Here is a 23,018-nt window from a genome sequence, read left to right as displayed (position 1 = left end):
GCTTTACCAAAGGAAATCTACGATTCCAGAACCCCAATGCTGATGAGATGAGGAATCTCAGCGGCGAGCCAGGGAGCGAGCTAAGGAAAATAAGTGGTGGACTAAAACGTACTCCCAGAGCCAGGCCGTGTGCGATACCATACTTGGGAACGTTTTTCTGCCAAAGCGGCAGGAAGTGAGCGTCCAGGCAAATTCTCCCTCCCCGGTACATCTTGGCTGTCTTCCCCTCGAGAGACCTGATGATGATGTCGAAGGGAGCGTTCGGGTATCCAGCGGGAATCTAAACACCTTTATTAACAACTGGCTGCATCGCCGACGATGCAACAGCATGTGTGTAGCATAAACTAGCGCACCTCCAGTTCCAGTTCAAATTTATAGGTCTTCATGTTATGTACGGTCCAGCACTCGCCGAACCAACTGAATGACAGCGTTAGTCAAGGCACATACCTGGTCCCATCATCGTTACAGTCCAGAGTGAACCACTCGGTGTTGTTCTGCTTATTCTCCTCAACATAGCTAATCAGAGCTGCAAACTCCTCGTTCAGCCGCGTGTTCCAGTCCTCCGGGTTATCGAAGGGGCCAGTGTTCGTACTACACAGTGGAATCCGCTCAACAGAATTCTGAGTTTCAGCTGCAGACATTATGTTTTACTAAAGATTGTAAAATAAATTAAAATTACACAGGAATCCAAATGTTTTAAAGTATACACGTTATTGGGTTAGCACTGTAAACACATGGGCATTTAGTGATCAACCAACTCACACATATTATAAAATCTGACTTAAAACCAAACATTCTTCTGATTTATGCATTATAAGCTTGAAAAATTAAAGTTTACAGTTTTTTACACAATATAGGTGTATACATGACGTTTAAATCAAGTTTTTCTAGTGGCCATATTGAGGAACGGGTATATGTGCGAAAGAGCCATTTGTACACTTGAAATTGACCTGGCTCCGGTGAAGGTCATGTTTCCGGAGCTGAACACGTTGACAGTCACGACTTCCTCCTTGGGACTCTTGCCAAAGGGGTCAAACCTTGGCAGCGTCTCCCCCTCCTCATTGACTTGACTGTCCAACAGGTTCGTGTTTGACCATATTGACACGTTTTTTGGCAACCGAGTCTTCTTCCTCTTCACAGCCACGGGGGCCGCGTTATGAACCTAAACGGGGGTTGATCGTTAAAAAAATTCTTAAACCAACCTTTCTGTTGTCCGACATCGTTGAGTCCACGAACCTCTGAATGCCAATTTTGCCCGGTTTGTACCTTTTCACAGGTGGCGCGACCACAGCGTTAGGGATGAACGTCGGAGTCGTTGACTCATCTTCGGACTCTTCAGGCTCGTCCGACGGCTCTGCTTCACCTTCCTCCCTAATCATGTGGGCGTACTTGGTGCTAAAGCCGGTGACGTACAGCACCTTGTATATGTTGTAGACGATCGGCACTGAGTTGATTGGCACTCTTACCCGCACTCCTGAAAATCTGATCGGGTCATAGCTGGAGCCCTTGTACAGCCTGTGAAACAGTGGCAGGACGATTTGGTTCGGGTACCCGTAGACCACGAGGATGTTCGTGCACGTTATGTGGCACAGCCGCGCCTTCTTGTTGATCCTCCGCCTCACTGCGCGGCACACCTTTTCAAGTGCCACGGTTGCAGACAGCAGGCTCCTGGCTCCGGTGACTGACAGCTTCCCGTTTGAGAAGACGGAAACCTTGACGGAAGTGTGCACTAAACAATCATGATCCGGAAATTGGCGTACCAAGGTTTGCTGGGTCCAGATCCCCGTGCGCTTTGCATCGCTCCATTCCATGTTTGTGCAACCCGCTCATAACTGAGGGCGTGACGAACGCCTTGGTCGCCTCAAGGACTTTAACGGTAGATATCTGCTCAAACTCCCTGGAATCGAGCATTCGGCACGAAGAATCCAGCTCCTTCTTTATTCTAACGTCCAGCCTGATGCAATTGAACTCCTTTTTTTCGTAGATGGAGTTTCCAAACTCGTTTAGGGACTGCGCCAGGTCCAGAGTCACGCCAGTATCCGCCATCACTGCCATATTGTGGACAACAAGAGAGTTTCTATAGTCCTCGAGTGAGGTTTCCAGGTCTTGTAGATCAAACTCGTCGTTTTGATCCCTGGTGGAAGAACGCCTCGATCTTTCCATCTACAAGTTCAGCTTCCTAAGATAAAAACATAATTATCAGCCGAAAGTTACAATAAGGCCCTTATATTTTACAGAAAAATAAAATCTCACGCTAAAGATCTACACAAATATAGGGGTAACATTTACACATGTTGTACTTAAACAGAATATTAGTGCTTCAACCCATTTAGTAAAAGTGTGCACAGTCCATATCGTCCAGTTTAGACTTAATGAAGTAGTCTAAACTAAATTTGCATCCGCATCTGTGATCGATCACAACATTGTTGTTGTAGTAATACGTTTTAATCCTGTCGGACCTTTTCGGCGTTTCAATCTGTTAAAATGCGCAATTCCACCTTATTTTCAAAATACCTGAGATCTTCTTCTCGAATTAGCCTCGTTGGTCATTTCCTCCATCCTCGACTTCGCAATCTGAAGCCTCAGCTTCCTTTCCGCCAGCTCTTTGTTTTTACTCTGCGATCTGCACACATCAACTTGGCATACGGCACCTACCTTTCTTCACTACATTCTATTCTTATTCCTGTTGGTTTGTGGTACAAGGAAACCGACGTTTCCACCTGAACCATTTCTAGTAGCTAGCATCCAGTTACCTTGTTCACGTTCTGCCCTCCCGGGCCACTCGAACGGCATGTTTTCCACTCAATGTCCCCCGGGTTAAGCTCAACCTCCTCAATTAGCCTCTCCAGGAGGTTGTGGTCTTTACTTTTTGCCATCTGCGACGGCAGTATTGCAACTGTGGCCGTCGATGAGTGCATCCTCCCCTGATCAGATGTTTACTTTTCTCAGACTCGTACCGATCTTTCCGTGGTCGGAACCCTCTTGACTTGATGCACTCCTCCTTCCTTGAAAAATCTGTCCTCAAGCCCCTGGTTTCTACTCAATTATATGAGCGCTACTGTGCCTACCCATTTAACTCAAATTCCGAATCATCTCCGGAAATGTGTAAGATGATAGTGCTTCCAATCTACTTAGCCGTTAGTTCAAATACATTACACATGTGTGCAAGTGTCTATTTTTTAACCTTTTGTTCATCCACTGTGCAGTCCTTTTTAAGGGAGTACTTCTTGTAAGTCTATACAACATGTTAATTAAAATAAAAACCTTGGCGAGGTCGTTGGCCCATATTAGCGCTTCCTTTCCTCCGACTCCTGGCCTTATCTCCATTGATATTTTCGAAACTAACAAAGGCCATCTAAAGCTAGGGAGAGTGTACGATTTATGTGTGTTGCAATGGTTGCTTAAAAATGCGATATTTTTTCTATATTTTCCAAAATTATGGATTAATTTGTATTTTTTATTCAAACGATTTCCATGTAAATCAAGTTTGTGGTTAAAATTTCTCAAAGGGTTGTGGAATCTCAGCGAAGTCGCCGACTCACTGAAACAGACTGTAAACACACTAAATAACACATAGGTTAATCTAATATACATTGGTGAATCTTAATTAGGTCAGTTGTCCAATTATAAAATGGACAAGCGCCACTTCATTATCTATTTTTCTGGCCTGGCCGAAGGACCCGTTTATGGGTTCAACGTGATACAGAATGTTAAGGTGTGTCTTATCGTCGATATCCTCCTCCGCCAAATTTTTGTCCACATTCTCGCTCTGGACCCTTTCCGACTGAGTCTCCTCTGAGGCGGTGTTCGTGAGCTTCTGCAGGTGCACCCTGGCCTTGACGCTGTCGACCGTCCTCAGCCTCAGGTTAAAGTCGCCGGTGAAAATGAGCGGAATCGCCCTGCACTCGCACGAAATCCCCGAGTCGATGAGCTTGTTCGCGATCGAGGTCGCTGCAGGCAGCAGCTTTGCCGTCTGACACGTTATCACCACGTCCACTCCGTCAGTCTTCGTCGGCGTGATCGTGTAGCCCTCGATTTTCCTCGCGTCCTTTATCGACAGCTTTATCAGGTCGTCCAGGAAGTACTGGATGTCGAAGTGGAGTATCTTTGACACGTTGTCCTCGTCCATGAAGAGCGTGTTCGTTCCGTAGCAGCCCCCCGTCATCACAAGGTTCTTCCTCTCGTCGGACATGAAGCCGAGGAAGAAGGGGAAGTCTACCGAGTAGTCGCAGATTTCCGTGTAATACACGCCCAGAACAAACTCTATTAGGCAGTACTGGTCCAGTGCGAGGGAGTGGAGCATCTTCGCGAGCTCAACCGTGTACATGATCCTCCTGTAGTAGCGCTCGAACACCAGCGTGTCCTCAAACGAGTCCGCGTCCCCGTTGGTGAGCTCGGTCGCCTCCGAGGCCGGCGACGCCAACTTGTTAATCTCCTGGTAAAGTGCCACGAAGTTCTTGTGGTACTGCTTCGGTATCGGTCCGTTCAAAACCTGCCTGTGCAGCCTCCTGAGCCCCTCGATCAGCCCAAACTTGCTGCCCAGCAGATCGACCAGGTTCCTGTTGTCACCCACCTTCTCAATCGAGTACTCCTCCAGCAGCATGTTGAATGTGTACTCGTTGATGTCCGTTGCCTGCAGCCTGCAGAATATGACATTTGCGTGCTGCGTTGATATTTTCAGCACCAGCGATATAAAGTCCACTATCAGCGGCTGGAATGTTATCGTGAGTCTGAACTCAAATCCCAGGCCTAGTGACAGCATTGACTCAATTGCTACCAGAATCAATTCAACTTGGCTCGAGATCATCAGGATGCAATTGTCGTCCAGGTTCTTGTAGTCGAATCCTCTCTTGCCCACTGAGTTGGGGACTATGAGGTCGCTGTCCACCTTCGTCGTGATTGAGAAGACTGCTCCTGTTACGCACTTTTCCTCATCGTGCACGTCCCCGACTGCGAACTGCTTTATGCCCACTCGGCTCTCGTCGCCTGCATACAGTTCAAAGGACCTCAGCAGCGACCTTCGTATGCTCCCACCGACTGAAAAGAGCGTATTTGTGCCATCGATGCCCAGCAACTTATCATTCTAAATTAACATAATATTTGCTTATCAATCCCGTATATCTAAAAGCATATATAGTAACTAATCCAAGGTGATACGTATTTAATAACTCTTCAAGCTAATGTATATATCTAGCAAATAATCCGAGCTAACACATCTCCAAATAAATAACAGCACATGCCTACTGATAGTCTAATTAGGAACGTACGTTTTCATACGTCTTTATCTGCAGGGGCAGAGGCGGCCTTATAATGACGCCCCGGCCCCTCATGAATCTTTCCAGGGAGTCTGCTACGTACGAGTTATGGGTCATTATTTCCAGCTCGTGGCTGTGCCTGTATTTGGAGACATCAGAGTTCCAGTCTCTTGACAGGAGGAACCTCAGTGCGTCCAGGGACTCCTCGGAAACCGGGTTTTCGAGCTTGCGCAGGTACTGCTTGTACATGTAAATGTCCATGACTGGCGGCACCAGAGTCTCTCTGATCAGCTCTATTGCTGTGGGCCTCCTGTCCCTGCCCAGCAGCCTCGTCAGGGTCGTTATTATGATGGGCGGGGTCGACTCCAGGAAGTAGTCCGGGAACGTCTGCGTGTTAACCACCTTCACCAGCAGCTCCTGGTAGCTGTTCTCGTCGAGCGGCGGGTGCCACATCCTGAAAATCAGCAGGCCCAGTGCGAACATGTCCTCCTGCATCGCCGAGTACGGGTCGACGACCTCCTCGTACTCCATGTCGTCGAACTCCGTCGAGTTGAGGCTCTTAATCGAGGACATGCTCTTCGCGCGGAACGACCCGGCTCGACTTATTTCACTTGAGTTCGGAGTTGACGCTGCGTTCACCTTGTACCCGTTGAGCGACGTGAAATTGATTGCTTCGGGCGGCGCCGAGTGCTGCAGCGACGGGTTCAGTCCGTAACTCGACGGGTGCGACTGGTACAGGTGCCTTCGCATGCTCCTTTTGTACTCCTGGCACTCGCACGACTTGCGGTTGCACTCGTTTTCGCACGAGAAGAGCTTCCTGCCCAGGTGCGTTATTCCGAACTCCGACAGCTTCAGACCTGTTCCGTACACGTCTGTGTGTACGTATATGTTGTCCACTGAGATGCACTGGTGGTAGACGTTGTTCTGGTGCAGATACGTCAACACGTCCAGCAGGTGCCTGATGAAGCTCCAGATCAGCTTTTGGTTTTTGTGCAGGCTGTTGTTCTCAATCTCGTACCGCATCGTGTGGCAGTCGAAATTCTGAATCTGGATGTACAGGTTGCGCTCCGTCACCAACTCCTGCAGGTAATGCTCCCCCAGCTCCGGGCAATACTTGAAGAGGAGGATCATCTTCTCGTCGGTGGTCGCAGCGTTGAAGAGTGGCCCGAACGACCTGGACTCCATTATGTCGTTGCACATCCTCAGGATTCTGTTCACCTCCTGGTCCTTCAGCTTCTTCTCCAGCCACGACTGGTAGTAGCGGCATATGCTGTTGTGCTCGAGCTTCGACAGCTGCGACACTCTCGAGATGATCTCATTCAGAATCAGCCTCCTTCTCACTCGGAACCTGTGCAGCAGCTGGCGCACGTCGTCGCTCGACAGGTTGACGTACGGGCACAGGCGCGGCAGGTGGAAGACCTTGATGTAGTACAGGTTCTGGTCCAGCACGTGGCGCACCGAGCACAGACTCAAGGAGCTCGTTTCGAGGATGTAGTCGTTCTCCACGAAGTCCCTTTCGTAGCGGTCGTACGTCTCGTTGTAGAACTCGTTCAGCGTCTTCTTGATCGAGCTCAGATTCTTCACCGAGTCGTGCGTAAAGAAGATCTCCTCGCTCACGAGCGACCTCGTCGAGTCCTCCTTGTCTCTCGAGGTTATGCTCGTCTGCGCCGCCGTGTTGTCCTCGATGATCCTCGTGCGTATCTTCAGCTTCGGAGCGCTCGACTTAAGCGGGCTCTTGTTCAGCTTCTCCGGCTCGAACTCCTTGCCTTCCTCGTCCCTCGCCTTAAAGCTCTGGTACCACACCGGGATTTGCACCATCGACTGCACCGACCATATCGGGATGCTCTTGAAATCGATCTCCGAGTACTTGTAGTTCGGGTCGTCCTCGGCTAGCATGGCATCCTCCTCCACGTTGCTCGAATTCACCTCCTCGTCGTAGCTCTCCTCGTTGTGACTAGAGCCCTCTTCCATGAAGTCCGTGTTAGAGTCTCTGACCTCCTCGGTGTCATCTCTGGCCGTCGTCTCGTCCCACAGGCCGTCTCGGTCCCCTGAGGCCAACTTCGCCATTATTTCATTTATGTACAGACACACATTAAATACGCACACGTTGCCCTGCAGTCCCTTCACAAGGCGCAACAATCTCGACGTAAAACGCCTCTTGTCGTCACTGGACATCGGTAGCGTCATTTTAATCACAATAAAGGGTGACTTTGAGGGGTACTTCTTCGGGAACGTGACATCCACCAGGGAGTACTTCTCACTGTGTTCTTCTGGGTTCAACGAGGCAGAAAGCTTAAAACAGAACCTGATCAGCTCAGAGCGAACGGCGCCCTTGATGGAATTTTCATTCAGCTTAATGTTAGTCCCGAACTTTGATTGTTGCGATATCTCGTCGTAATCCGACTCGGACATACAGTCCGCGGGAAACTTATCTGAGTTTACACCTCCATAATTAACTATCTTTACAGGGTAATAGATGAAATGAATTGCGAATATTTCCTCAATTTGAGTCGTTTGGAATATCTTCAAATGCTCCATCGTTCCAGATGGATTTTAAAGGAAATAACTACAATTATTCATCAGAAACATTGTTAATATTTTAAAAATAAACTATATTTAAAATGTGTAAGTCATTAACCACTAAGTTAAAAATTATTACTCGAATACGAGTCGATTAGTGAAATCATAGGATTTAAGACAACAGAAATGACATAGTGAATAATCTAATGTGAAATTAACACAAACTAAAATTACATAAAAACTAAGAAACAATAATAAAAAATACAGTTAAATTCTCTAAACCCCAACGAATAAACCAAATGTAATAATACATAAATAAATTCTCTAAATTAAAAATAACAGAGAAATGGGATTTACAGAAGTGTTAATGATGCAGCTTAGATTTTTATTATCAAAAAGCCTACTGCCGGATTCGAACCGACGACCTTTCGCTTACTAAGCGAATGCTCTACCGACTAAGCTAAGTAGGCTCTAGCGGAAGGCCGATTTTAATTTGATAAGAATTTTTTAATAAAATCCATTACATAATTTGAAATTGACAGCTGTATGTTTATATTTATTGTTTCATTGTAAGTAAGATAATTTATATTAATAGCTTGTTGTTGGAATCCCACACATAATCACGGGAATTCGTCATTATGTGCGATATGAATGATAATAAATAGTAAAATAGATAGATCGTTAAATGTCGTCCACACCTAAGACTTATTTCAAAAAATGGTTAGGCTTATTCATCAACTCGTTCCTCTTGATCATTATATCCATAGATTATGGAGAATCCTTTTTAATCACCAATAGTCAACGTATCATATCATTATTATCTGCCAAAAATGTAATTTTAAATCAAAATGTTTGTCCATATACAAATTATTTAGAATGTAGTAATAGAATTAAAGCTATAAACTCTACACATCAGTTAAATGAAGACGGAATTAGAGAAAACACGAATGTCGTTGACTCCGAAACCAGGATTTCAAATAACATATTAGCTTTATTATGCAGTTCCTCTAAACAAACGGAAATATTAAGTAAATTACACGACCTTATATCGCAAAATGGCTCAAATCTGAAAAGGATTTTGTATGTTACCGAATCGCAAAACAGACTTTCTGAGATGGTTAATTTTTTTACCGAAAGCGGTCATCGAAACAAAGTGAACACAATACTTCAGGGTCTTATATCTTTTAATGATGGTTCCTTTACCACAATAGCTAACGGCCACGCAATGCAGAAGTGTTATAGCAATTGGTTCAACAATAACATCAATTTATATGAGGAAAATGACTTGAAGTTAAACGGAGAGGATGTTACTGAATCAAACAGAGAACAGTTTAAAGAGTGTCTAATGTCATTGATGAACTCATATTTCATGAAAGATGAGGAGCTGGCGAGTTTGGAATACACAAAAAACCCAGAGATTACACTGGATAAACAGCTCCTGATTTCAACAAAAAGATGGATTGATAATAACTACGTTGAAACTGAAAATATAGTGGAAAGGATGAAAAGAGTAGAAAATAAAGAAAACGTTATAGTGTTTGATAATTTTGGATACGAATTAAGAAGAAATGATGATGCGTTGATGTATAAATTCAGTGATCAAACAGTGGCAGCCTTAAAGCCAAACACGGTATTCATTGGAACGACAAATAGTATATATAACACGCAGCACGTGACAAGTTGGCTCTACACATTATTTGGGAACGTTACAACAGTGACAATGTCCAAATCGCCAAAATTTAAGCTGTTAACAAGATACGGGGATTTAGATGTATTCACAGAGTCGCAGGAAACGTACGCAAAAAAGTATAATAAGCTGGAGGAAATAGAAACGAAGGAACTTTGGAGATATTTTACAAAAAAGTCGAACCTGGTAAAACTAACAAACGTAAACCCGGAGTTGAACAAAGTAATAGCAAGAGCAATAAAGGACTCGCTAAGCTACCTAGGAATTGGAACATACCATAGGCTGATTAGAGCATCAACAAAAGTGAGAGACATGTTTAAGCCATATATAAGGGAGTTGAGAAAGACTGAAGACTTCAGTAAAGCGGAAGATAAGGTGGATTATCTGTTGAATTACATCGTTGATGTGTCGAAAAATAAGACACTGGCAGGATTTATTGAAAGCCTGCATTTGAACGATGTGATAAAGCAACAGCAATGCCCGGGTGTACACGGACTGCTAAGTTACATAAAGAAGGAAAATTTATATCCAGCAGTAGTTTATAAATTGAATGATAACCTACCAAAGTTGATGTATAAATTCTATGAGTATTTTAAAGAAAAGGAGAGTGGTGAGGATAAATTCGTAAAAGAAAGCTACGATGAGGATTTAAAATTGGAATTGATTTCACACCTACCAATGAATACACAAATGGATACAAATACACAAATGGATACAAATATACAAATGGATACAAATATACAAATGGATGCAAATACACAAATGGATACAAATATACAAATGGATGCAAATATACAAATGGATACAAATATACAAATGGATACAAATATACAAATGGATACAAATATACAAATGGATACAAATATACACACGATGTCGAATACACATCCTGACCACATGAATCAAAATTTAAATTACTTGAATGGAATTAGGAGATACTTACTCGAGAGAGGAATATGCTTTTTAGGATTTGATGATAGTGAAGAGTACAAAAACTTAGTAAAGAGGAACACGGATAAGCTAAAAGTGGTGGTTTCAAATACGAAGGTACCTTCAGCCAGTCACTATATATTCTTGGACTCTTATGTGAAAACAAAATACGGGAACAATATGATGTCAAATGCCACATTGTATACACTGACACAGGGTGGTAGGCTTGTGACATTTACAATGGATATGGAATATATGGTACACAATATCAGAGCACTGGTGTCGCCACTATACATTAACCTGAATAAGATGAAGTTATTGGGGAATGAACATAATGAAATCACGGAATTACTGTCTAAAAGATTATTTGGATCATATCTTGGAGACTGTAAGAAGGCATACAAAGAAAGGTCGCCAGATATATTTGAAATGATGGACCTGAAGAATAAACTGGAAAACCAATTAAGAAGTAAAAACATAGATACCACTAGACTTAAGGAATTGGAGAGGAGAATTAATAGGTCGAAAACGGCACTTGGCTCGGTAAGAAACACACTAATAACCAGGTACAATTTCAGATCGCATTTAATCGAAACAATAATGAGAACGGTGCCAATGAGAGGCTCAATAGTCCTAGGAATGGATTACAAAGAGTACAAGCTACTGGACGTAGGAGAAGATCCATTCAAGTGCCTGTCATTCAAGGAGGAACCACCAGACGCAGCATTATCAGAACCATCAGACATGATGAAGAAAACGATAAAGAATTTGAAAAACAAAACGGGAAGTTGTGTATTGCTCCAAGATGTAGAGAGTGGCGATAAAATCATAACAGAAATGTCATTTATTTTGGACATTGTTAAGCTAGAAGACCCGGAAAAGGTTGAAAATGACATTAATGTTGAGCATATGCCAATAGAAGTAAATAATATATACAGTTACGAGATTAAGCCAGAAAATGACTACAACGACTATTTTAGCGTACAAGATATAAGCGTTAACTGTATAAGCTTAAACAAAGAAATTGAAATAGAAAGACCAAAACTATCATCAGTATTAACAGGAGAAATAAAAGACAAAATAAAAAATAAAGTAAATGAATATGAAAGGAGCGTTAAGGAAATGGAAAAACTGTTAAGTAGAGCAATGGAAAAAGAAGAAATAGAAGAAGATAAAGGAGAGAAGAAGTTAAATGATTTGGAAAACAAGTGCGAAGAATACGTCAAACTGGAAAAGAAGCTCAAAAATGTTGATCTGGAACAAATAATGAGAGAACATAGATTCAAAAGAACATTTTTTGGCATTTAGTAATGTAAAATAGAATGTCAATTTGATAAAAATATAAATGTGTACAAGTATAATTAAAATTAAATGGTGGAATCCTGTAGTATTAGTAAGATGTGTTGATGATGGTATGACGTTACCCCCATGGTAAACCATTATCAATTTAAAAAATATAAAATATTAATAAAGGGGTAAAAATGAGTTTAATGAACGATATAGAAGATATATTTGACGATGCAGTAGTGGTAAGAGGCTATTTAGAAGTGATTAGGAACATTACACATGATGAGGAAAAAAGGCCGAAAAGAAGACAAAAACTAACAATATGTAGGACTTCCACGGGCAGTTACATTCCACAGTTGCAATGTGGGTAATAACGTCGTTATTCGGACTGGTGGGCTTCGGAGTAGGATACTACCTCAAGTCGTTCGCGCACACGGTGAAGTTCATCTTAGCAGGAACGGGATTGAGTCTGCTGGTAAGGAGGAAAATAATTGTAAACAAAACTGTAGGTTTGCGCGCTACCCTGGCCCATTTACGCCAGGCACAAGATAAAGTGGAAAGAGGAGTCTTCCACCAGACGCTCGCCCAGATCATCACCGAGAAATGAGTATAAAGGCCAAAGCTAAGCAGCCCAGCTTCAATACAACACACTTTAACATGGGAACATAATCTGGTGTAACCATCACATACTTTAATTTTTCACAACGTTGCTATTCATTATATTCTATAAAACTCCATATCCATTTGTGATACAATATAAATAAGTTAGTATTACCGAGTTCTACTTTATAGTTACAATGTATTGATACACTATCATGGTGAGCAGGTGAATCACGAAAGATTACACAAAACTCATAATCAAATGAACAAAAGTTAGTAAATCTAGCAACTTAATGTCATTTAAATCTAATAATGTGGAAACCCTCATCTAAATCGAGAGCAGAAGATGAAAATCGGAGTAGAGACTCGAAAATATCGCACATTTCTAAATATAACTACAAATCGAGTGAAAACACACACAGAGACCACAAATACAGCGATAATTATCACAGACGTGATATAAGAAAAACATCCTCGAGACAGAGCACATATGGAGGAGAAAACTCTAGAGAAAGTAGATATCATGAACCGAGATATAGCACATCGTCAGCAGACGATAATTTAATGCACAAATATAAAAAAATAAGACACAACTACAGCGAATATGAGCCATCAGATAGGAAGTACGAGGATCATAGCTACGAATCGAGGAGAATGAGCGATAAGTACAGACCACAGTCACAGAGAAGCGACTACAAAAGCACAAAAAGGTCATACCACTCGCCATCGAGCCCAAAGCAGCGCTACAGCCCATACAAGTCATACGAAAAATTGAGTTCATACAGAGCGTATGACAAGTACAAACACGAAAGTATAAGTCCAAGGACTCCAGCGTCAGAAGGAATGACACCACTGAACAAAAAGTTATCGCCGCCACCACTACCGCCATTTGAGCCGCCAGCGATGACGCCGGCAACAGAGGGGACCACAAAAAAGGGAGTTAAATTTGAAAAAATGGAAACGATATCAACATTCGCACAGTTCTACGAAAGTAAGAGGAGCGAGGGGAAGTACAAGGAGTACGGAGCAGATCCGAGGCTGGAGGAGCACCTGTACGGAAGCAGAATAGTGACCAACTTCGAGCTGGTGGAGTTCACGCAGAACCCGAACATAGACACGACGCTGGACTCGCCGGATTTCACGCTGGACATCAAGTACGACGCGCTCTACACGTTCAACGCGTTCTTCCAGACGCCACTGGAGATGATTAACCAACACCTGTTCTCCCAGAGACCAAAAATAGAAGAAGAATGGTGGCTCAAAGGTAAGATGCGTTAGAAAAGGAGAAAGAGAATTGGTGTGATAGTAGCCACAATCAGTTATGTGTGTGTTTAGATAAAGTTACGGTTAGACAAAGTTTATGCACCTGCATCCTTGACTTATGACTTAATGAGCAGACATTAATGACTGTTTAGGGACGTTGTCACTGTTGGTGATTGGGATTCCGAGGAACTACGGGCCAGTAGACGTGGTGTCACAGCTAGTGGAAGCACACCAGAAGGTGATGGGCACCAAAGGTATGGTATGGAAACACACCAATGTTTAGAAACACTGTTTGACGCGTGGCAGAGCGAAGAGGAAGCGGATGAACTCACCCCAATCAAGATGCAGAACACGCTGAAGAACGACTGCAAAAACCTGGGAATCTCGAAGTTCATACTGCTCTTCGGAGACTCGAACGTGGCAATCAACGAGATACCGCTGATGTACCCGAGGAACCCGGAGGCGCAGGAAGCTGGGGACGACATGGAGGAAATCAAAAAGAGGTTCATCGCAAACGACCAGCCGGAAGGAATGGGACTGCTGGTGTTTGAAAGCGAGGAGCAGGCGCTGCGCTTCTGGTCAGTGATGGCGACGAACCTGGTGCAGGTGTACCCCTCGGCAATGAGGATGTGCCCAGACCCCTCAGGCTGGAGAATATACTCGGAGGCGCTGTCGCTGTCCTTTAAGACGGAAATGCTCACGGGAGCGCCGCAGCCAGTGAAGTCGCCGCAGAACGACACGCTGGACCTGCTCTCAGTGCTGACGACGCCGAACGCAAGCTTCACGCAGACGCCCTCGCAAGCAGGCGGGCACTACAGTCAGAGCAGGCAGCAGGTGGAATCGCCTGGAAACAAGGGCGACGCGAAGCCGGCGAAGAACACCACGCTCACGTACGTCTGCTCCTACGTGTCGGAGCAGGAGGACGCGAACCAGATGGCCAAAAACCTGACCAAGCACGGAGTGAAGTGCATGTACCACAAGCCCTCAAAAATCATGTCGCTGCAGTTCCCGGACGAGAAGACGCTCCAGGAAATAACCTTCGGAAGGAAAATTTACATGACGCACACGGGCTCGCGCGTCCAGTGCTGCTTCATCAAGTGCGACGGGAAGGCGATGCCGATCCTGAAGAGGGCTAACGTGGAGCACCTGTCGAACTCGCTCGACAGGAAGAAGAGCGCGCCGGCGAAGACGATAAGATTTAAGCCTCCAGCGCAGGGGATTATGAACGTGGAGGACCTGAAAGAGTAATTTAACTATCTGTTAACGAGCACTAGGCGCTCTGCACATGTACATACAAACATATACTTGCACATGTACATACCAATCTTAATGGGCAGCTACGTAGGCATTCAAATATAAACATTAAACATTCTATTCGCTGACGATCCTGCTCCTGTTTATCTGTCTAATCAGCCTCTTGACAGAGCGACGGGAAGAGAAGCCGACGAGAGCCCAGCCCATGTCGAAGTCGGCGTCCTGGAAAACGTACACCTCAATGCCGCCGTACTTGTCACAGCTCTTCTTCAGCTTGGCCTAAAAGAAAATGAGCCACAGGAACGAACCTTGCTAAATTTTGTCGGAATGTTGCAAATGAAGATTCTACTCAACGGATCAATTAAGTCCAAACGCGACTTGAGGTTGCCATCAGAACATATACTGATGGCCATCATGAACAAAATATTAAGGCACTCAGGGTTCAATAAGTCGGTAAATTAAAAGTACTAAACACTGTCGTATTCACGTAAAAAGTAAACTGAATAATTTTGAATCAGGGCACTGCATGTGTAAACAGCTGCAGATTAAATTTGTAAACTAGACTCTAGGTGTGCTCGTACACAGCAATCACGTCCTCGACTTCCGCGCTTTCAAGCAGTAAATCGACCTCTTTCGAGAACTGCTCGTTCACCTGCGGCGTCCGCGAGTCCACTCGGCCCTTAACGACCTTGAGCGTCTCGACGACGCTGGCCCTGTGCTCGCTCCTCTGGGCCGGCGTCATGCGCTTAAGCAGCATGACCATCGAGCTCAGCGAGTTCGTGAGCCTCCTCACGTTCGCCACGTCGAACTCGGTCTGCAGCTCGTCAGTGTCCTTCTTCTCGGTGAACGTCGAAAGGATCTGCTGCTCCACCTTCCGGTACTGCTTGAACGCCGCCTCCAGCGCTCCTACGTAGTCCCTCTTGAAACTCAGGTGCTTGGCGTATAGTCCCCAGACGTCCGCGTTTTCAGTCAGGCTGCCGGTGACGTGCTTCAGCGTCGCGTCGATCAGGGACGCGAGGTTCCCAGTCGCTCCAGAGGCCGACTCCACCAAGAACGCGAAGACCCAGACGTCGACTTCAGACTTCTGAAAATACATTTAGTGCCTTGGCGTATTTATTTTCGCACATACACACTGAATCTATGTGTTTGCACATAAACCATGGTGTTCATTCAATTTGTGTGTATTTTTTTTCAAACATGTTGATCTAATAAATAGCAGCACGTGGTGATAGTGATCCTGCTAAAATAGTTAACCCCTCACCTTTCCCAGATCTACCAGTGTCTTCATTGCCGTGCAAACGGTCTGGACGTCTTTAACCTAAAACACATTAGACAGTGAGTTTTCATACCATTGCCGAGGTTATCAAGAGCATCTTCCAGAACTGCCATCTGGCCCCGTTGTGCTTTATTGCCTGCAGCACTGCCACCTTTCCGCTTTGCATATTGTTCAACTGAATGAAATGAAATTTGATTAAAGGCCTACGTTCATGTGACACGAAGCTATGTTTGCCCAGGAGTCTGCGTTTTCCGGGTTCAGTGAAACCACCCTGGAGAACGCGTTCAGCGCAGACCTAAAGTTCGCCACCTTGATGTGTGCGCATCCGAGCAGGAACTGCGTCTGTTCGTTCATTGGGTTCAGACGTAGCGCCTTCTCCAGGTACTCAATGGCCTCTTCGAACTTGCCATCGTTAAAGCTCCTTGCTCCCAGTGACCTCACTGCTCTAGACAACTTTTCTCCTGATAGTTTCCTGAACATTTATTTATGAGTGTATTGGAATCTATTTATCTATATTGTTATATTGAAATTAAATATACGTTATATACATATTAAATTAATATTCGTATCAGCATTTAGACTCATATTTATACTCGTTATTGTATAGTTAGTAATCAATATCTCTTTTTCGTACCAGGCTGTTTTATAATATTCTACATCATTTTCTATGTCACCCAGGTAACAATATAGCTTCGGGGTCGGCAAAATCTTTATCCTCTGGTTGACCTGAATGTCATTCATTATCAATATTCACACTCATATGTATACGTACCAGTTCTCGTGCTTCATTTTTCCTATCTGATATCAGCAAACATTGTATGGCGTCCTCCCAAAGGTGTAGTTGTTTATATATATCAAAGGCCTGTGTAATTAAATTTTTACGCCACTTTCACTTACTGTTCTAAATGATCCAATGTAATACATGTTCTTCGCTAAAAATATTTATCATTCTACCCTTTTTGACAAAATTACCTATCTCTCTCTTTATGTTCCATGTGCTTGGAAATCCTACTCCAAAGAAGTACTCCATTCTATTCTGTGGCTTGTGCTCTAAATTTATTTACATTAGTACAAATGGCTAAAATACCATAGAAACTGTCACTTATCGAGTGAAGCTGCAATGTTGCTCTCTCTATTGTCTTCGTTCTGCTGTACTCTGTTTTACACCTCAGCCATAGACTCGTCGATGCTATCATCCAATTATTCTGCTCCGTAGTTTCCTCTACACATTGTTACTGTCATGAACTATACTGGTGTTGCTAACGGCAACCATATACACATAATTAGCAACATAAACATCAATGAGTGTATTTCCCTTACCTCTTAGACAAGTGGTTGCGATAGTATTTATGAATTCCAGTGCCAACTCGTCGCTTTGGGGAGCGTTGTGCAAAATGTTAAGTCCTTTCGACAGCAGAAACAGCTGCTCCATCTCGCTCAGTGTCTCCACGCTTTCAGACTCGTCCAGCTTTGGCGTCTCATAAATGTCACTTTCTCCGTATATCTCGTCCAATGTTATGTTTACTGGCGTATCAACTGAGGATGCCTCGTGGTGGTTGTTTACGTGCGTTTTTTTGTAGTCTACTATCAACTGAGGGATCGACTTCTTCTGGTGCCTCCTCCTTACTCCGAGCTTTCCTGTGAACTCAAATGTGAAGCCCAGGTACAATGACACCTTATCGTATATCGTGTCATACAGCCTGTTCAGGTTATACAGTGGAAGCTTTTGCATCAACTCAATCAGCATATATGCCCTCAAATTCGCGTCTAAATCCAACTTGTGTGTTGTGAAGTTGGATATGATGCTACATGTGAGTGAAGAATCCTCCTCCTTTTTCAGTGATTCCAATTTAATTACGTCCAGAAGGTCTGGATCACACAAATCTACGCTGAAGTCCTCTTGAAGCACCTATAAATTAAAATTCGCGGATAGAAACCTACCTCCGACTCCTTTAACAAGTTAATGTAGTTGACTATGGTACAGTTGTACAGCGTCGCACATTGCGTTACGCTGGCATCCTCCACTATCAATTGCCAGAGGTACGCTACCCTTGACCTCCAGATTTCAAGGGACTCAAGTCCAGGCGCTCCATTATTCCTGCACTTATCCAGAACTCCAATTAACAGCAGTGATGTGTACAAATATTGGATCCCGCTCACTCCGTAGTACACGCTTTCGCCATCGACTGTGAACTCATATATAACCGACTTAAGAAAGTTCACCTCCTTATCCGTTAACTTAGTGTCGATCAAGGACAGTTCTGGTGACTTAAGTACACACTTATCTTTGAACTCCTTGTGTATCTTATCGAGCAAAAACGACGAACGCGATTCACTCAGGTTCAGGCGATCTATCAAACAAACCAAAGACTCGTTTAATATCTCCGCGTCATCAAGTTCGTCCTTTACTGCCTTCTTCTGGTACTTCTCAGATAGGACTCTTTCCGACTCCAAAGACAACGAGAAGGGCGGACCTAGCCAGTTTATCCTTACGAAAATGTTTATGAACAATATACAGGCCCCCAATACAATAATAACATCCAAATTGTCACTTGAATTTTCCGATTCATTCACGAATTTATACACACTGCCCCAAACATGGTTATATATATCGGTGCTAGAATTAAAAGCATCCTCTTTACGATGTTCCAAAATAAATGTTGGCTTCCCCAAAAGTTTCTCTAGGGATAATATGGCTTTGTAAAAGTCCAAATTTTTAACTAAGGTTAAAAAATTTACAACTTCATTAAATCTTTTTGAAAATTCTTCAAAATTTTCAGTATTGTTTACATTATAATATGTTTTGAACTTTGATTTTATATTATTTACATTTTTCTGGTTCAATTTACTGGAAGGATCCAAGAGAATAAGCTCTAAATCCCAAAGAAGAGCAGAATTCATATTATACAAAAGCAAAACTAGCTAAAACAACTCCTCATATATATTTGATACAAATTTTACAGATTTTAATTAATGTACAATGATATACATCCTTTACACGTACACTCGTCTCTTATCACTACAATAACATTAATTTAATCATTTTCAATTCATTTCACCTGTATATACCACCATTAATGTTTTGCAAACAGTTTCAAGGTCTTTTTAATACAAATTTTTTAAAATGTGTACATATTCAGAGATTTTCGGTTACTTTTGTGAAAACACAGAAAATCAGAGGCCTTCCTTTCGAAAAGGTCAAGGCTCCCAAAACTGAGTGGTATAAGAAGGCGGAGACTGAATTTTTGGCAGAAAGATCCTTGATTCCTGAGGGATATGTTGGAAGATGGAATCATGAAGACCTGATTAAACTTGACCCACGAATTCAAAAGGCTTTAAGTCTCAGGTGCGCCAGTGGCAGAGAAATAAGGAGAGCACGGACATTTATTTTAATGAAACACTTGCAAAAGCAGCCTTTCGACACCGGAAGCACTCCAGTCCAACGTATGTGTAATTTTCATATATGTTGTTCAGTTGCCTGTGTATCGGAAAAAATATTGAATCTAAGGGCCCACTTGATAAGGAATCCAAAGGATAACTGCCGCAAAAGAGCTATGGCACTACTGCTAAGTAGAAGGCATAAGCTGATGAAGAGACTGTATAATGAGGACTTTAAACTGTATGAACACTGCTGTAAATTGCTAAGTAAGGCATTTTTGGAAACAAATACACGTTTTAGAGCTTAAGTGTGTACTGTTTTCGACACCAGATTCCAGGAATAGATCGAAGGTTAGTCATACACAGATAGTGAGTCACCTTTTCTTAGTCAATCAATCTAATTGGAGTTGACGGAGACAGATGTAAGTTTTTAATAAGACAAAAGATGTGGTGGGGTGAGTATGAGTTATAAATATAAGTTTGATTGCAGGAAGGTTCAGACCAAGGCCAATAAAACTGCCATCTGGTAAAAGAATAGCATACACGAGGCATCCCATAGATTCGCCTCCTAAGGACTTCAATGGTACTATTATACTTGTAATTGAATAGTGTATTTATGAAAAACATAGAAATTTACTGATTAATACATGTGCATTAATTTGAAACTAATGGATCATTATTATAGAGCCAAAAAAGCACCCAGACCGAGTAAGCGTATCATGGCCATATGGAGTGGATCCCAGACGAGTCAGTGGAAGATATGTCATTCATAATCCAACCGCATCAGGAACAGGCTACATCCCAGTGCCAATCCTGACCTAACTTAAAGCAAAATAATGAATAGCAAGTAAAATTTTATAAAGTAATAAATATGTTGCTTTTTGAATGCTTGTATAAGGATATTTTGGGAAGATGTGTAGTCTATTGAAATTCATGATTCTAGAGTGGGGAATAAGTTGGGTGGCCAAAAAATCTGTAATTCCCTAATCATTCTTATAATTCCGTTTATATCGAATATATATATTTATTTTAAAGTTTCCTGTAAGTTAATAGTAGAGAACTAGATACCCTAATGTATAGAAGATTATGGTGATGTGAATGTCACCACCTACTAATACATAGTAGTTACTCGTAGATTTGAGCTCATAATTACATTAATATTATTTAGCTGTGGTCACTTAATTAAAATGAAGAGTTTGTTCACATCTCAGGTACTTAAGGTACCTCCGGAAGGTACGTTTAGCCCCCTCATCTAAATATGCAATATTGTTCTGTTTATGCTCTACATCAGCGCTTAATAAACACATAAGTTGACGATAATAATTTAGTCACTGTTACCGTGAAGTCGAGGAAGGTGACGGTGAAGGGCAAGTACGGCGAGCTGACGAGAAGCTTCACGCACCTGCCAGTGGACCTGGCCATGTCCAAGGACAACAAGTCAGTGGTGATCAAGCTGTGGTTCGGATCAAGAAGCAAGATAGCAGCTCTGAGAACATGCCTGACACACATCAGTAACATGATGACGGGAGTCAGCAAAAAGTACCAGTACAAGATGCGCCTGGTACACGCACATTTCCCAATCAACTCGAACGTGAGCGACGACGGAAAGGTAGTGGAGGTGCGCAACTTCCTGGGAGAAAAAAAGGTGCGCGTGGTCAAGGTGCTGCCTGGAGTTAAGGTCGTGAAGTCAGAAAGCGTCAAGGACGAGCTGGTGCTGACAGGAGTGGACGTGGAGTCAGTGTCGCGCTCAGCAGCACTGATACACCAGTCGTCACTCGTGAGAAAAAAGGACATAAGACAGTTCCTCGACGGAATATACGTTAGCGAAAAGGGCAACGTCGACGAGTAAAGGTCAATATACTATTCTGTAAAATACAAGATAGATAAATGTTAATGCATCAACTGCTATGGAGAGTAGTATGTGTATACATTGAGATCCAATTGTGGAAATGTATGTATGTTACACATGGTATGCTTTGTACTTAAATGAGTGCACAGATGAGTATATATGAATGAATATACGAGTACGTGAATGTAATGTATAATAAGAAAAAGTAGACAATATACACGAATATATACATAAATAAGAAAAACATGAAAGTGTTTATATGATGTAGTTAACATAGAAAAAAACAACAAATATAAAGAGTAGATATATTAAAGTAAAAGAAAAATAAGTGGTATAATATTAACCAAACTTTGATCCAAATCCAATATCTAAAGTAATATTGAGTATAAAAGAAAGAAACCTCCATAAACACGACAAAGGTTAGTAGTAATTTTAACCTAAAAGTAAAAATAGGAAAAAAAAAATAAACAAACCAGTTCCCAAACGCCGTAAGTAGATTGAAACAATTGACTAAAAGCAGGGTAGGGGATGCGACAAGTATACTAAAAAAACAATAAGAGAATATTTAATACAAATGTCAAAGTGACAAACATTGTTAATGTAAATGACCAAGTGAAATAGTAAACGCAATGAATAAACGCACTGGGAAGTTTTTGAGTAAGCACACTTGAGCTGGTCCGACGAAAATACAACCGCAAAGAACAGAAAGCATATTGCCAAGCACGTGGACCATGGTGGCAAAAATGTCGTAGGCAAAGCTAGTACCACCCCTAATGTAGGAACACAAATTCATAAGCATCTCAAGCTTATCACACCCTGCTTGAGTACTACAGGGAGTGTCAGAGTAAGGGTGTAACTCCTGCGATAAGTGCCTAATTTGAGTAAAGCGTTCCATGTTGGGAGTAATGTACTGATCCCTGATCAAATTAAACTAAAGAAAAAAATAAGCGACGGGAGAATATATAAAATAATTATTATTCACCCATACCTTCTCAAATTCATGTTTTATTAGCTTTATGATGATCCGAGCAGTAACAAGTTCCTCAGAATTATCCTACAGGTTTTGTAAATCACAGAGAGTAGACGCGGGACAGACGAGAATGAGTTAACGCAAACGTGCTGTAGCACTAAGGCATGAAACGTACACTTGAGTCATCCAATCTATGGAATTCACGAACATACTTATCATCAAAGTGCTCATTCACGTGATCCTAAACGATAAAATTGGTGATAGGTCAGTGCATACCCTTAGAGCGGAGTCAAAAAGAGGCTGTGAATTGTAATTTTTCAGCTCCCTAGGCACACATTACAACAAACGAGTTAAAATACCTTTCCTGAAACTCCTTTAACATGTTCCTGAGAAAAGTAAACATGAGAAATGGTTTACAAGGTACCTAAAGTACTTCACTTCATTGTCTACAAGTAAAAATGAGTTATTTTTGGAAACACACCTCCGTATTTTTTACGCAAAACCAACTCAACCCTCTTTACGTCTAAATAAAATAAAAAATTACCGCATAAAATTTAAATAAACTAACATTTGGGATTGAGAACAAGAATTTGAGTATCTGCAGATTCTGACCACTTATTTGCGAAGTTTTTAGCAACATCATGGTACAATTTATCAGAATAGTATTTTATATCGAGTGTGTGCGATATCTTAGTGAGTATAACTGCTAGAAGCCCAAATGAATAAAACAACATCATTACCATGGGCCA

At 42.5% G+C, this 23,018-nt stretch overlaps 12 protein-coding genes and 1 non-coding gene across 13 annotated transcripts; 5 read left to right on the top strand and 8 right to left on the bottom strand.

The window, feature by feature from the left end:
* Positions 1-17: 17 nt before the first annotated feature.
* TOT_010000382 (uncharacterized protein) lies at positions 18-641 on the bottom strand (the record flags this gene model as incomplete). Its single annotated transcript, XM_009690921.1, has 4 exons — positions 18-80; positions 113-280; positions 354-417; positions 448-641. 4 exons carry the CDS (start codon positions 639-641, stop codon positions 18-20), a joined length of 489 nt encoding a protein of 162 aa, XP_009689216.1.
* Positions 642-877: 236 nt separating this feature from the next.
* TOT_010001251 (uncharacterized protein) lies at positions 878-2,163 on the bottom strand (the record flags this gene model as incomplete). Its single annotated transcript, XM_009690920.1, has 3 exons — positions 878-1,162; positions 1,203-1,729; positions 1,761-2,163. 3 exons carry the CDS (start codon positions 2,161-2,163, stop codon positions 878-880), a joined length of 1,215 nt encoding a protein of 404 aa, XP_009689215.1.
* A 488-nt stretch (positions 2,164-2,651) lies between these two features.
* Positions 2,652-3,327, bottom strand: TOT_010001250 (peptide chain release factor 1, mitochondrial precursor; the record flags this gene model as incomplete). Its single annotated transcript, XM_009690919.1, has 4 exons — positions 2,652-2,720; positions 2,754-2,924; positions 2,958-3,036; positions 3,185-3,327. The coding sequence occupies 4 exons, from the start codon at positions 3,325-3,327 to the stop codon at positions 2,652-2,654; spliced, it is 462 nt and encodes a 153-aa protein (XP_009689214.1).
* A 280-nt stretch (positions 3,328-3,607) lies between these two features.
* Positions 3,608-7,793, bottom strand: TOT_010000379 (serine-threonine protein kinase; the record flags this gene model as incomplete). The annotated part of the gene is made up of 2 exons (XM_009690918.1): positions 3,608-5,083; positions 5,268-7,793. The coding sequence occupies 2 exons, from the start codon at positions 7,791-7,793 to the stop codon at positions 3,608-3,610; spliced, it is 4,002 nt and encodes a 1,333-aa protein (XP_009689213.1).
* A 379-nt stretch (positions 7,794-8,172) lies between these two features.
* Positions 8,173-8,245, bottom strand: TOT_01t000004. The gene has a single exon. It is a non-coding gene; the product is annotated as a tRNA-Thr (tRNA).
* A 215-nt stretch (positions 8,246-8,460) lies between these two features.
* Positions 8,461-11,700, top strand: TOT_010000378 (conserved hypothetical protein; the record flags this gene model as incomplete). Its single annotated transcript, XM_009690917.1, has 2 exons — positions 8,461-10,072; positions 10,430-11,700. 2 exons carry the CDS (start codon positions 8,461-8,463, stop codon positions 11,698-11,700), a joined length of 2,883 nt encoding a protein of 960 aa, XP_009689212.1.
* A 173-nt stretch (positions 11,701-11,873) lies between these two features.
* Positions 11,874-12,305, top strand: TOT_010001249 (uncharacterized protein; the record flags this gene model as incomplete). Its single annotated transcript, XM_009690916.1, has 3 exons — positions 11,874-11,921; positions 12,008-12,154; positions 12,189-12,305. 3 exons carry the CDS (start codon positions 11,874-11,876, stop codon positions 12,303-12,305), a joined length of 312 nt encoding a protein of 103 aa, XP_009689211.1.
* A 286-nt stretch (positions 12,306-12,591) lies between these two features.
* TOT_010000376 (conserved hypothetical protein) lies at positions 12,592-14,790 on the top strand (the record flags this gene model as incomplete). Its single annotated transcript, XM_009690915.1, has 2 exons — positions 12,592-13,532; positions 13,695-14,790. 2 exons carry the CDS (start codon positions 12,592-12,594, stop codon positions 14,788-14,790), a joined length of 2,037 nt encoding a protein of 678 aa, XP_009689210.1.
* Positions 14,791-14,913: 123 nt separating this feature from the next.
* Positions 14,914-15,209, bottom strand: TOT_010000375 (uncharacterized protein; the record flags this gene model as incomplete). The annotated part of the gene is made up of 2 exons (XM_009690914.1): positions 14,914-15,075; positions 15,105-15,209. The coding sequence occupies 2 exons, from the start codon at positions 15,207-15,209 to the stop codon at positions 14,914-14,916; spliced, it is 267 nt and encodes an 88-aa protein (XP_009689209.1).
* A 152-nt stretch (positions 15,210-15,361) lies between these two features.
* Positions 15,362-18,973, bottom strand: TOT_010000374 (uncharacterized protein; the record flags this gene model as incomplete). The annotated part of the gene is made up of 11 exons (XM_009690913.1): positions 15,362-15,880; positions 16,058-16,114; positions 16,146-16,247; positions 16,280-16,544; positions 16,707-16,798; positions 16,845-16,934; positions 16,995-17,122; positions 17,160-17,294; positions 17,393-17,897; positions 17,931-17,981; positions 18,014-18,973. 11 exons carry the CDS (start codon positions 18,971-18,973, stop codon positions 15,362-15,364), a joined length of 2,904 nt encoding a protein of 967 aa, XP_009689208.1.
* Positions 18,974-19,149: 176 nt separating this feature from the next.
* Positions 19,150-20,272, top strand: TOT_010000373 (ribosomal protein S15, mitochondrial precursor; the record flags this gene model as incomplete). Its single annotated transcript, XM_009690912.1, has 6 exons — positions 19,150-19,516; positions 19,547-19,717; positions 19,752-19,801; positions 19,839-19,905; positions 19,941-20,033; positions 20,136-20,272. 6 exons carry the CDS (start codon positions 19,150-19,152, stop codon positions 20,270-20,272), a joined length of 885 nt encoding a protein of 294 aa, XP_009689207.1.
* A 365-nt stretch (positions 20,273-20,637) lies between these two features.
* On the top strand, positions 20,638-21,299 carry TOT_010000372 (ribosomal protein l6; the record flags this gene model as incomplete). Its single annotated transcript, XM_009690911.1, has 2 exons — positions 20,638-20,683; positions 20,779-21,299. The coding sequence occupies 2 exons, from the start codon at positions 20,638-20,640 to the stop codon at positions 21,297-21,299; spliced, it is 567 nt and encodes a 188-aa protein (XP_009689206.1).
* Positions 21,300-21,667: 368 nt separating this feature from the next.
* TOT_010000371 (conserved hypothetical protein) lies at positions 21,668-22,912 on the bottom strand (the record flags this gene model as incomplete). Its single annotated transcript, XM_009690910.1, has 6 exons — positions 21,668-21,736; positions 21,773-21,841; positions 21,943-22,230; positions 22,288-22,353; positions 22,445-22,510; positions 22,838-22,912. The coding sequence occupies 6 exons, from the start codon at positions 22,910-22,912 to the stop codon at positions 21,668-21,670; spliced, it is 633 nt and encodes a 210-aa protein (XP_009689205.1).
* Between the last annotated feature and the right edge of the window lie 106 nt (positions 22,913-23,018).

The sequence above is a fragment of the Theileria orientalis genome, chromosome 1 (assembly GCF_000740895.1).
Source record: "Theileria orientalis strain Shintoku DNA, chromosome 1, complete genome".
Taxonomy (NCBI): domain Eukaryota; phylum Apicomplexa; class Aconoidasida; order Piroplasmida; family Theileriidae; genus Theileria; species Theileria orientalis.
This window is presented reverse-complemented; position numbering and strand designations above follow the sequence as displayed.